Source organism: Palaemon carinicauda, chromosome 34 (assembly GCF_036898095.1).
Source record: "Palaemon carinicauda isolate YSFRI2023 chromosome 34, ASM3689809v2, whole genome shotgun sequence".
Lineage (NCBI taxonomy): Eukaryota > Metazoa > Arthropoda > Malacostraca > Decapoda > Palaemonidae > Palaemon > Palaemon carinicauda.
The window spans coordinates 48,255,863-48,270,862 of NC_090758.1; the positions used below are offsets into that span (position 1 = coordinate 48,255,863).

At 30.6% G+C, this 15,000-nt stretch overlaps 1 protein-coding gene across 1 annotated transcript; it reads right to left on the minus strand.

Annotated features, from left to right (window-relative positions):
- Positions 1–9,372: 9,372 nt before the first annotated feature.
- Positions 9,373–13,952, minus strand: LOC137626621 (uncharacterized). The gene is made up of 4 exons (XM_068357638.1): positions 13,889–13,952; positions 11,280–11,469; positions 10,405–10,563; positions 9,373–10,173 (listed from the first exon to the last, which is right to left on the minus strand). Exons 2-4 carry the CDS (start codon positions 11,458–11,460, stop codon positions 9,908–9,910), a joined length of 606 nt encoding a protein of 201 aa, XP_068213739.1. The 5' UTR covers positions 11,461–11,469; positions 13,889–13,952; the 3' UTR covers positions 9,373–9,907.
- Positions 13,953–15,000: the final 1,048 nt, after the last annotated feature.

Consider the following 15,000-nt stretch of genomic DNA (forward strand, 5'->3'; position numbering starts at 1 on the left):
TTAGGATTTTTTTCGCATTCTTTACGGGTGTAATAATTTTACTAATTTTGATATTCATTTCCTTTAATTAGCTTCTTTTATTTTATTTTTCATATCTATTTTTTCTTTTTTTTACTGTTACATTTGATGCATTATTTCCTTTTTATTTTATTTCTTCCTGACTTTCTTTATTATTATTATTATTATTATTATTATTATTATTATTATTATTTTTATTATTATTATTGTTGTTATTATTATTATTATTATTATTATTATTATCATTATTATGATTATTATTATTATTATGATTATCATAATTATTGTTATTATTATTATCATTATCATTATTATTAGTATTATTATTGTTACTATTATTATTATTAGTATTTTTACTATTATTATTATTATTATTATCATTAATAATAATATTGTTATTGTTATTATTATTATTGTTATTATTATTGTTGTTATTATTATTATTATTATTATTATTATTATTATTATTATTATTATTATTATTATTATTATTATTATTATTATTATTATTATTATTCCCCCTTTCAGTCAAGTAAATAGAGCATCGTAATTTACAAAATTCTTTTCCTATATTTGTATCTAATTATGTACACACACACACATATATATACATACATATATATATGTATATATATATATATATATATATATATATATATATATATATATATATATATATATATATATATATATAAATTATATATATACACATATGTATATCTATATATGTATATGTATATATATATATATATATATATATATATATATATATATATATATATATATATATATATATATATATATATATATATATATATATATATATGCAATAACCACTTTGCATTTACATGAATGATATTTTCCAATATTTTCTACGCCGAGAGAGAGAGAGAGAGAGAGAGAGAGAGAGAGAGAGAGAGAGAGAGAGACTTAGTTAATCTAATGTAGTTTGGATACTGAAACAGATTAAAATAGGCAACAAATATTTGTCAGGATCTTTAATTAGATTTATTTTTTATGCGTAAATAAGATATTTTCAATCCTTCACTGTATTACTTATCAAAGAAATATATATAGATACACACTCATATATATATATATATATATATATATATATATATATATATATATATATATATATATATATATATATTCATATCAATATATATATATATATATAAATATATATATATATATATATATATATATATATATATATATATATATATATATATATATATATATATATATATATATATATATATATATATTTATACATATAAATATATATATATATATATATATATATATATATATATATATATATATATATATATATATATATATATATATATATATGTATATTTATATATATACATGTATATATATAAATTTATTTATAAATATATTTATACACACACATATATATAAGTACACACACACACACACACACACACACACACACATATATATATATATATATATATATATATATATATATATATATATATATATATATATATATATATATATATATATATATAAAGAAAAAATATCATTCATCATTCAAATTCATAAATAGCAGTAAATTACTATAAAGGATTTATACCACTTATAATTACTGTAGATAAGATAGTTGGGATATTACATACTTCTTTTGAAAGTAAAGAAAAATGGTTCCATTTGCTATTTTTTACAGACAACAATTTAATTGGCAACCAAGGTTAAGCATTTTCTTTGAAGCAAATCAAATTGATATAGTTATCCATTGAATTTGTTTTTTATGAATGTGCTTCTGCCTTCAAAGAAAATGAGAATTTATGTGTTTTCTGTGATCGTGTTTGAGCCTTTCAAAGAAAATGAGAATTTATGCGCATATGACATACATTTATGATTCATTGAGATCCATATTTAGCCTACTGTATATATTTACATACGTTTGGTGTTTATGTGAAATACCATGGAAGATTAATTATTAATGTTAGGTTTCAGAAAAACTTCTGTGATATAAAAATAAATTGATTTATTCCGTGATAATTTGTTGAACTATAGCATATAGCATCAATGCTCTCACTAGCAAAGACTTGAAGATTTTAATATTGCAACTAAATAGTTTGTTGATTTGCTAAAACAACTCGAGCAAATCAAGTATATAAGACTGGTGAGCAAATATATTGTCCAAAAACAACCTGAGCAAGAAAAATATAGTAACCAGAAAAGGCATATTATCACTGAAAAAAATGAACGAAAACATTCTATAATATTTTAGTCTTTTTTCATACTTGTTTTATTATGAAAGCGTTAATCAACTTTATGCAGGAACAAAGAAATGTTAATTTAATAAAAAAAAAACTATAAATAATTTTCTACATATCTTTAATCACTTATACTTTTTCTTTTTAATTTATTAATGAGCTTATAGCATAATCTATATTATAAGTTACATGAAAAGTCAGTGATGTTTAATTTGTTTTTTTAAATTGATAAATTAATTCTATTTCTATTTATACTATTATTTTTAGTAATAAGGAGAAGCATTGTCTACCTTCAGAGAGAGAGAGAGAGAGAGAGAGAGAGAGAGAGAGAGAGAGAGAGAGAGAGAGAGAGAGAGAGAGAGAGAGAGGCGGGGGTGGGTAATAGGTTTTTCGAATTAATAGATCAATAAATCTCTCATCATAATAATAAGAATAAGAAACATTTTCTTGCTTGAGAGAGAGAGAGAGAGAGGAGAGAGAGAGAGAGAGAGAGAGAGAGAGAGAGAGAGAGAGTGAGTTTTTTTGAATTAATAGATTAATAATTCTCTTATCACAAAGATAAATATTAAAAAAAATATATAGCTTAAAAGAGAGAGAGAGAGAGAGAGAGAGAGAGAGAGAGAGAGAGAGAGAGAGAGAGAGAGAGAGAGAGAGAGAGAGAGAGAGAGAGCCGTACCTTATTGCCTTATTTTATGTTTTGGCTCCCCCAGGTCCCTCAGTGTGAGGCACCTCGTATATCCACCAGAGAGTTGCTAATGCATCTTCCGGTGTATTTTGCATCCTCTAGTCTTGGATGGTCTGGAATGCATCTTAGGTATTTATCGAGCTTATTCTTAAACACATCTACGCTCACTCCTGATATGTTTCTTAGATGAGCTGGCAGCACATTAAATAGTCACTGCATTATCGATGCTGGTGCGTAGGATTAATGTCCTGTGCGCCTTCCATAGTTTTCCTGGTATTTTTTTTGGCACCATTAATCTACCTCGGCTTGCTCTTTCTGATATTTTTGCTCCATGATGTGTTCAGTAATTCCTTCTATTTTCCTCCATGCTTGTATTATCATGTAGCGTTCTCTTATCCTTTCTAGACTGTATAGTTTTAAAAATTGCAGTCTTTCCCAGTAGTCAAGGTCCTTAACTTATTCTATTCTAGCAGTATAGGACCTTTGTACACTCTCTATTTGTGCAATATCCTTTTGCTAGTGTGGGTACCATATCACATTGCAGTACTCTAGTGTACTACGTACATAAATTTATATAAAGCATAATCAGGTGTTCAGCTTCTCTTGTTTTAAAGTGTCTGAATAACATTCCTATTTTTGCTTTATATTTAGCCAACAGTGTTGCTATTTGGTCGTTGCATAACATATTCCTATTTAACATTACACCAAGGTCTTTAATTGCTCCCTCTTTTGTGATTGTCTCGTTTTTAGGTCCCTTGTATGCATATATCATTCCTTCTCTGTTTCCATAATTTATTGATTCGAATTTATCGGAGTTAAATACCATCCTATTTATCTCCGCCCATTCATATATTTTGTTTAGATCTCTTTGTAGTGAGTTCCTATCTTCATCACAAGTAATTTCTCTACTTATTCTTGTGTCATCGGCGAAACTTCTCACTACAGAGTTTTTAACATCACAGTCCATGTCTAAGATCATAATAACAAACAGCAGTGCAGCTAATACCGTATCCTGTGGCACGCCAGATATTACCTGATCTTCATCTGATTTCTCGTCATTTGCAACCACTATCTGTTTTCTGTTTTGCAGGAATTCTTTTACCCATTTTCCTATCTTTCCCATAATATAATGCTTTCTCAGTTTTTTCTCTAATATATTATGGTCTACCTTGTCAAAGGCTTTTTGCAAAATCTAGATAGATCACATCTGTGTCTTTTTCATTTATCATATTTTTGTATAAGTTTTCATAGTGTGCTATCAGTTGGGTTTGTGGTACTTTTTCCGGACAAAAAAACCGTGTTGACCTATATTAAAAAAAATTATTTTTAACCAGGTGATTCATTATTTTCTTTTTTATTACCCTCTCATACACTTTCATAATATGTGATGTTAGACTAACAGGTCTATAATTGCTTGCCTCTAGTCTTAATACACTTTTGAAGATAGGGGTTATACAAGCTAATTTATGTTTAACATATATCTCGCTCATATCTACACTTTGTCTTAGCAGTATTGCAAGCGGCTTCGCGATAGTGTGTGCATTTTTTTTTAACAAAATCGCTGGAACTCCATCTGGTCAGGCTGCCGATCCATTTTTAAATTTCGCTTATAGCTTTGACAATATCTGTTTTATTAATATCTATATCCGTTAGATATTCAACATCTTCTCTCATTTCTGTTTCATTATTCTTATTCGCAATTCTTGGCGTGAACTCACTCTTGTATTTTTCTGCTAATATGTTGCATATTTCCTTTTCTTCATTCGTAACCAGCCTTCAATTCTTAGAGGGCCTATTTCTAATCTCCCTATATTCATTTTTTTTGCATAGGAGTAAAGTACTTTGGTTTTTTTTTTTTTTGAAGTGTCATTTTTTCTAAGTCCCCTTTTTTTATTTTCTTTCGGCTGTATAATCTTTTGTTGTGCATTTTCTATTTTACATTTTATTTCAATAATTTCCACATAATTTTTTCTTTTTTTTTTTTTTGCAAGATTTTCCTTCTACTTTCTAATTTTCTGAAATAAGATCCTTCTGTCTCTAGGTATGCATGTCTTTTGTTTATTGTTTTACTTTTCGGTACATATTTTTCAACAACTTTTTCCAGTATTTCGTACAGTATGTCCGTATTTACCTGTATATTATCACTTACGAATACATTTTTTCCATTCTTTGTTCAGTTCTTCATTTATTTCTGACCATTTTATATTCTTACTATAAAAATTATATTTTTCATATCCTTCCCAACGTTTTGTGCTTTTATTAATTCTCCGATCACTTGCTTAAGAATGGACTATTAATTCTATGACATTGTGGTCTGAAATTCCCGTGTGTTATACATTATTATTTCTTTAACATAATTCACCTCATTCACAAATACTAAATCTAGGACATTTTCCTTTCTAGTTGGAATGTGGTTTATTTGTTGTATATTATGTTCTAATAGCATATCTTGAAGCTTTTCAAATTGCCTCCTATCGTCTGCGCTACTATTACTCCTCTTTTTTGTATGTATATATACAACCACTTTCTTCTATCCATTCTTTCCAGTCCACGAAAGGAAAGTTAAAATCTACGGATAGGAGTATATTCCAATCTTTATGGTTTCTACATATATCCTCTATTTTTTATATTATTATGTCAAACTCCTTAGTATTTGGATGTCTGTAAACTATAATATTCACTAGTTCTTCAAATTCAAAATCTACCGCAATCAATTCACATTCTGTGTTGCTGTATCTTTCACAGGACTTCCTTGATTTATGTCTCTTACATATATTGCGGTTCCCACTTGATTCCTATTTCTTCTTCTTCTTCTTCTTCTTCAACTATTTGCAGATTTAGTCTCGACTTAATTATATTTTCTATCCAGACTAAGCAGCAGAATACCTTTGTATCTCTATTCTTTATTTTTTGCTGTATTTCAGCACATGTAGGGTGTGTTGGAACATGACAGGCATCGCATTTTCTAATCAGTTGTTGAGGATTATTAATGGAATACCATATCTTACATGTATTAAGAGAGAGAGAGAGAGAGAGAGAGAGAGAGAGAGAGAGAGAGGAGTGAGAGAGAGAGAGAGAGGAGAGAGAGAGAGAGAAGAGAGAGAGAGAGAGAGAGAGGTAATAGGTTTTTTAATTAATAGATTATTAATTCTCTTATCACAATGATAAGTATAAGAAAAAAATGTCTAGGTTGAGACAGAGAGAGAGAGAGAGAGAGAGAGAGAGTGAGAGAGAGAGAGAGAGAGAGAGAGAGAGGAGGGAGAGAGAGAGAGAGAGAGCGCTTTTTAATTGTTGAATGCAATAAAACCATATTTAGCTTATATCACAATGTAATTTCTTACAGAGTTACATCGAATAATGTAATCTTAATATAACATGATATTAAAGTTCTGATTGCATAAGATTTCACTTGTTTGAGATATACTGATTGTGTTGGCCTATTGGAAACGTCTTTGCTTAGTAATAGCCAGACGGGGGGTCGAGTTCGCTTAAACTCGTTACTCTCCATTGCCTGGCCCTTCCTGTTCCTAGCTTGGGTGCTGCTCATATATGCATATATGTTTAGTCTCTAGGGCATTGTCCTTAGCCTCTGCCATTCATGAGTGGCGTTTTGAACCTTTATAGCAACAGTATTTGAGTGAATGTAATTCGTTGGGACTGGAGTAAACTTTACTATTACTTGGTAAATAGATTCTATTCGGAGGGAAAGGTGTTTATTTTGGTCTGTATAATACGATATTAGGAAGATAGTTTTATGATTTAGGATATATGATTTATTGTTATCATGCCAGGAATGAAGCCCTTTGGGAAATGAACAGAGGGTTGGGATTTAGTCTTAGGGTAAGCTAAGGATATAACATTGGTAAGGTTAAAACTAACAGGTCAGGTTAGGTGGGGAACCTTTGGATATATGGTGTTCTTGTGTTTGTTTACATTTCAAGTGTTGTTTCCAGTTATAACTTCAAAATGTTTAACTCCAGGTCTGTCCCAATAAACTATAAAGGCTCACAGTATAGATGATTGTAGACGTGCTTATTTGGAGAAGCAGGAGGGCCTATCATCTTTGGAAGGTTAACAGATCAGATTTGACCTGGAACAACTATACTCAGCTTCGAGCTTTTGCTCAGAGAGTTTATGCCTCAACTGAAAAGGAGTACAATTTAACCATAAAAGAAACACTTTCTGGTACAACTCAGGAACATAAATGGTGGTCTACCCTTAAATCTGCAATCTTTGGTGTAGATGAAACAGTTCCTCCTTTACTTAAACCAGATGGCTCAGTCACTCACTGTCCAAAGGAAAAGGCAACCCTGTTGGCTGATGTCTTTGACAGTAAACAGAGTAAGGAAAAACTTGAACTTCCTCATTCCTGTTTTCCTGAGGCTAAACTAACTAGTTTAGCTTTTCGATCTAGTGAGATTAAAGCTCTGTTGATAGACCTTGATGCTTTGGAGGTGTAGACCAAAATGGCATTTTTCCTTTGTTTTTTATAAAGACAGCAGATTTCTTAGCTCCAAAGTTATCTGTTATTTTGAGCAAGTTAGTAAGAATAGGAGCTCTTAGCACTTGTTGAAGAATTGGTAATGTTACTCCTCTATGTAAATGTGTTTGTGGTAGCTCAAGTACTACTGATTACCGCCCAATATCCATAACTCCCATATTATCTAAAGTTTTTGAACGTCTTCTGGCAAAACGTCTTAATAGGTTTGCTGAAGGTAACCATCTATTCCCAAGTTTACAATTTGGTTTTTGAAAAGGCCTTGGAGCATGTTATGCCCTTCTTACAATCTCCAATGCTGTACAGAAATCCCTTGATTGTGGTCAGGAAGTTCGTATGATTGGCCTTGATTTTAGTGCTGCCTTTGACCGTGTTTAATCATGAGGCCCTCGTTTTCAAACTGAAACAGCTGGGAGTGGGTGGGTAATTTCTTAGCATCATTATTGATTTTTTAAGTAATAGATCTCAAAGTGTTGTTATTGATGGGCGATGTTCCACAGGGTAGTGTTATTGGCCCATTACTTTTCATACTATATACACATGCCATGTTGTTTGGCCTAGAAAACAAGCTTGTTGCATATGCAGATAATGCTACTCACTTTGCATCAATTCCATCCCCTGAATGTATATCTGGGGTTTATGAATCTCTTAATAGAAATTTAGCTAAAATTAGTGCATGGTGCAAATTATGGGGTATGAAGTTGAATCCTAGTAAAACTCAAACTATGATTGTAAGTAGGTCAAGGACGGTGGCTCCTCAACATCCAGATCTCAGTATTGATAATGTTTCTTTAAATTTGTATGACTCTTTTAAAATTTTAGGTGTGATTCTCGACAGGATATTTACTTTTGAGAAACACATTAGGTCTGTGTCTTCTTCAATTGCAAAAAAAAAAAAAAAATAAAATGGCTTAATGAGGAAGTCTTTTAAGATTTTCGGTGATCAATCTATTCTGAAGAAGTGTTTTAATTCTTTCCTTCTACCTTGTTTTGAGTATTATTCTCCTGTCTGGTGTTCAGCTGCTGATTCTCATCTTAATTTGTTGGACAGAAACTTACGGTCTATTAAATTTCTTATTCCTGATCTAGATATTGATCTTTGGCACCGTCGTTCAATTAGTTCATTATGCATGTTGCATAAGATTTTTCATAACTCGGACCATCCTTTACATTCAGATCTCCCTGGACAATTCTGTCCTGTTTGTAATACTAGGCAGGCAGTTAATTATAACAGCCAGGTCTTGTCTATCATGAGGCTCAATTCTACATAGTATTCTGGAAGTTTTATTCCAGCTGTTACCAAGTTGTGGGATGATCTTCTTAATCCGGTAGTTGAATCAGTAGAACTTCAAAAGTTCAAAGTTGAAGCAAATGTTTTTATCTTGACCAGGCTGACATGAGTTTTTTTATAGTTTATATATGACATATCTGTTTTTGACGCTGTTACTGTATTTAGAATAATTTATTGTTAATTTATTCTCATCAACTATTTATTTCCTCATTTCCTTTCCTCACTGTGCTATTTTCACCTATTGGAGGCCTTGAGCTTATAGTATCTTGCTTTTCCAACTAGGGTTGTAGCTTAGCTAATAATAATAATAATAATAATAATAATAATAATAATAATAATAATGATAATAATAATAATAATAATAATAATAATTTTCAGACATATCACTGCTTAATTTCACTAATATTTTAATTTTGTAGTCCAAATGGAGGTATAGTAAAGTCTTGAAGATCCTATAATATAATTTATTTTTCCTTTTCATATATAGTTTATTTTCAGTTTCATATGTTACCTCATTCACACACACACACACACACACAAACATATATATATATATATATATATATATATATGTGTGTGTGTGTGTGTGTGTGTGTGTGTGTGTGTGTAAAACTCAAATGTATGTGTGTATCTGTTTGCTTGTTTATATATTTATATTATTCAATAAGCATTAGATATTCTAATTCTATTTTCTTATAATCACTTTTGGAAAGGAAAAATCTCTTCAAAATACGAAAAATAAAATAAGCATAAAGAGAAATCCAAAGCTTCGATCCAGTACAGATCACACCTTAAGTATCCAAAGACTAATCTTGGTGATGAGCTGATCATCCAGGTCATCGTATCCAGTGTTCCACATAAAACCTTGTTTAATCGCTTGACCTTTATCGTTGTACACTATTTCGTATTCCCCGTTAAGGTCACAGGAATCCAAGTTGTCATAGAAGAATGTCTTGCAGGTAGTGTTTGGATAGAAGGATCTTGGCGCTCCTGGAAAGGTGCATTCCAGAAATTACCAGCCTTTCCTCCTGTGTACTTCCCTACTCTGAGTTTGCCTTCCATCAGCTCCACCGAATCGAAGTCCGCCGAAGCGTTCTGGCCTGACTGGTATGAGAGCTCTATGCGAAGCTTCACTGGGATTCTTGGAGTGGATGCCACGGCTATGTCAGTTTCCCCTGAAGCCACAATGCCTCCCACTCGTTGTAACATGTCTTCTTCACTCTTCTCAGGTCTTTGTCCCATAGGGTGATGGAGCCGTTGTATCCACCTGGAATGTCCCAGCAGAAACTCAAACACTCATTGCATAGTTCGCCTGAGCAGTGGGGTCGACCACAGTCTTTGCACGAATGTTGTTTGAGACATTTCGCGAAGCATGTTTCCGTAGTGTTGGTCTTGGCGTGGGATAGGACCTCATAGTAGATTAGACCTGTTTGAGTAGAAAAGATGTAGGAAAGGCTGCTGCTATACTCTATGTTTAATTCAAATTTAAGTCAATCACACATTGGACATTCACTTGATATATAAGAATTCTTTCTGTAGTCTGTAAAAGACTTAAAGTTCAGCAGGGTTAGGGTTCTTCATAATGCATATCAACTTTGAGTAGTAGCAATTATGTAAAAGATATTAGTAGTATAAGGGTATAGCCCAATGACCTTACCATCACGTTTTGTTAGTATGTTATCCATAGTTATGCACCGGTCAAGACGAGACAAGTGACACCGGCGCTTACTAGGCTCCATTAGAAAGGAAAAACAGCCATTGATGTTTACACACCGTCTACCACACTCTAAGACTGCATCTAGTCCTGAGGCAGGGTCTAAAATAGAAAAAGAATACACTTGTTATGTATACATCAGAGTTAGCCGGTGTCGTCCAGCACTGGCACAGTCGGATGACAAAATTTATTCAAATGCTTATGGGTCGTTGCTAATAGATATATCATGTTTTATTCAAATCTTGCTCATTTCTTTTATAACTTTTCATTATGTGTCCCATAGATTTGTAACTTTATACTAATAAAACAAGATTAATAACATGATGAAATATTCATGCACACATAAAGTATACTTGTGCATATATACATACTCTATATACAGTATATGCATATATTTATTTTATATATATGTATATATATGTATTTATATATGTATATATATATATATATATATATATATATATATATATATATATATATATACATATATATATATATATATATATATATATATATATATATATTATATATATATATATATATATATATATATATATATATATATATATATATATATATATATACATATAGATATATATATATATATATATATATATATATATATATATATATATATAGTATATGTATATATATATATATATATATATATATATATATATATATATATATATATATATATATATTATATATATATATATATATATATATATATATATATATATATATATATACCTAACAAGCTCTGAAACAAACCACATATTAATCATATCTACGTAAATAAGGAAGGTTGAACGTACATGATGTAATATCATGCCGCACCAGTAAGTTATTTCGGTTGATGACATCACTAGGCATGACTTCCTTATACTCAACTCCTGTTGTGATGAAGAATCCTTTGGTAGACTCAGAGAGCGCCCATGGGTGCTTGGAGGACCAAAAGGACGCGCAGATTGCGCAGAGAAGATGCGCTATGCGCATTTTTAGTTCCTGGAGGTGAAATAATATGAGTGTTTTTATTGGGTTGTTTTAAAATGTCTTTTCTGAGAGATGAGTTGCTACTAGGAAGTTCATGAATAGTTCATTTAATTCTTTCTTATTAGTGATGGAATTATATAAATGGCTGATTAGTCTGGTAGGCTTAAGACAATCTAAAATGAAATGAGAAATCTGAGATGAACGTTCTCGGTTAATTGGTTTAAAACATTGTTTGAGATTATTTTATGATCTGATACAAGAGGAGATTTATTAACAATTCTGTTCTCTAACAATGATTATGATTATTAAACTACTTGAATTATCGTAATTGTTTTTGTCACTATTTTTCTGAGATATGAAATAAGACTACATTCTAATTGATAAGTTCAAAAACGATTCTATTAACCAGTAACCAAAGAAATTTCCTTTATGGTTGTTTGAAAATGGTTTATGGATGCTGAATTTAGAGGTTCTTTCATGATTGGTTATTTTGAATGGGTTTTTGGGAGCTGATATAAGGAAATCTACCTGATTGGATGGTTAGCCAAAAAATCAGATTTCAATACAAATATCTTATTGCCTCTCTTGTACTTTGTTGTACTGTTTATTACATCCGTCAAGAAGGTTATGAAATCTAGTTGGTTTAGTTATTTCTTCATTTATTTGTCCTGCTTTTCTGTCTGTCTGTGGATAGGATTACATCAATACTACTTAACCGATTTTGATGAAATTTTTACCACAGATAGATCATAGGTCAAGGACGATCCCATTAAATTTTGGAGATGATCTGGATCCGGATTCAAGATCCAAATTTGCATGTTTTTCACAAGGGGTGGGGACTGTCCGTAGACTTTAGTTAAATGTTACAGTATTTTCATTATTGCCCAGCATATGAAAAAAAGAAGGGATTTGTCCGTAGACTTGAGTGAAATATAGGCAATATTCTTGACGGAGGTCTGAAATCTGTGATTCATTTCTGTCCTTTCCAATTATTAGCCTTTTTGGTTTTCTCAAATGATCATTTTAGTTAGGTTTTAACTCTATGACTTTTCTTATTGTGATAAACATTAACTTTGGAAATGTTAAAATATAATGGAATATTTGGACTTGGAGAGATATGAACAAGTAAGTCAAAATGATTATCTAATTTGAATGAGTTATCTCACATATTCTCATCACTTTCTAAATCACTTAATTATCTAATACTCTTAAATAATTACCTATTCAATTATACCGTTTTATTCCTTAACAATTATTTTGTTTTAATTATCTAAGTCACATGTTCGCAGTCAATGAAAAATAGACTATCATTTTTGGATATTAAGATAAAAATTGTTTTAAAAAAGAATGAACAAATGGTTAGTAGATATACAAAAGACTAACATATACAAGATTTTTATAAAATCTTGATAGATAAGAAATATAACTATATATTTCTTTGATATCTGTTTTATAACTCGATGTATAACACCTAAATGGTTATTTCTCTATTGAAAGGTTGTGGTAACCGATGTGGTAACGTCCCTGACTGGTGAACACCAGACTGGGGTTCGAGTCCCGCTTAAATTCGTTACTTCCTTTGGTCTCTGTAGCCTCACCATCCTTGTGAACTAAGGATGGGGGCCTTGGGGAAGCTTATATGTATATTTGCTAAGTCATCAGCTGCCATTGCCTGGCCCTCCTTGGTCCTAGCTTGTGTGGAGAGGGGGCTCGGTTACTGATCGTATGTATATATGGTCAGTCTCTAAGGCATTGTCCTGCTTGATAGGGCAATGTCACTCTCCCTTGCCTCTGCCATTCATGATGAGCCTTTAAACCTTTAGACGTAATGTCTCCATGTGGGGAATCACTATCTAGCCGTTAATTTAATTCAATTTAGTCGATTTAGATGAAATAGTTTTGAACTGATAAATTACTGAAATTATTCAGAATTCAACGATATACTTCATTTTGAATGAAACCCTTATTGTAAATATGGATATACTCTCCATTCAAAAATAGGAAATGAATATAAGAAATTTGAAAAGATCACGAAATATATAAAGCGTTACTCAGAAGAGTTAGAGTTGACCATTACTTTTGCAACACCACCATAAGAGAAATAATATTTTGAGTAATAAGATTTTCCTATTCGGTTTTTCATAAGAATATCTTTTTTTGCTCCCTTAAATCTTTTTATTCTTAAATGCAATTTTTATTAAATACTCATTTTTTTCACGTATATTATTACAAATTAGATATAGAAACAATACTCATAATTTCGGTTTTTTAGTTTTTAAAATATATATATATATATATATATAATATATATATATATATATATATATATATATATATATATATATATATATATATATATATATATAATTAATATCCTTTATCTTATTCGTTATAAACATCTCTTACATCACATAACCTAAACAAGACTAACCTTCTTATACAAGCAGAAGCAGAGTCGCTAACCTCCCTCACCGAAAGCTTTCACACGAATGACTGGTCAGTGTAAATACCTTGATATTAAATACAACCTTCACACGCCATAGAGTTAGAAGAGTAATTGGAGAAGGTAGAAGAGAACATATTGTCTTAGAAATCAAATATTTTCGTTGTTTCTCTTAAGAAATAAAGGCAATTTCTTTTTGTTTCTTTGGAGAAATATTGATAATGTCATTACTATAGTCAACTGTACTTATCTACTGTTTTAGATGACATAGAGATTCTTTAAAAGTTTTTCTTAAATGTATTTTCTCAATATTTACTTGGTGACATCTGGCAACTTTTTTCTTAGCTTCAACTTTGTTTATTCTTCAATCGATGCAGGAATGAATATAGGAATTTAATTTTATTTGGATATATTTGGTAAAATGAAAGGTCTCATAAAAGAATTTTAGTTTGAATACATGATAAATCATCTCTCTCTCTCTCTCTCTCTCTCTCTCTCTCTCTCTCTCTCTCTCTCTCTCTCTCTCTCTCTATGTTCGTAATCGCTTTTGATACTAAATCCTCCCTCAACCATCGCTATCCTGATAAAACTGAAAAAGAAAATCACGAAAAATCTCAACGTAGCAGACATAATCCAATCAACTTTTTCTCCCATTTAACCTGATTTTCAGCATCACAGAGATCAAAGTAAGCCTGAAACTCCATTAACTATCTGAAAGTTAATATTTTGGATCCACCAAAAAATTTAATTCATGAAAATTTTCATCATAAAAAAATCAGAAACGGTTGAAAATTGGCTCAACTACTCTGGGGTCTGAGTGATTTGCCGTTTTAAAAAGGGAGATATCCCAGTATGCTTTTGATAGTCAAGCAATAATGCCTTTTATGAAATACCTGAAGATGAAGTTAATGATCTTACCTTATAACTAGATATTTATTTTATCAATCAGTTAATGAATTTATTCGATAATACTCAAGTGGTATTACTCTCATAATTATTCTTATTATTATGAGGAAGATGAAAATCTGATGATAAAGGAATATGGACTTTTATGAAGGTGTCTGAAGGAACATATTAGACATAGTAACCATAAAAAAGAG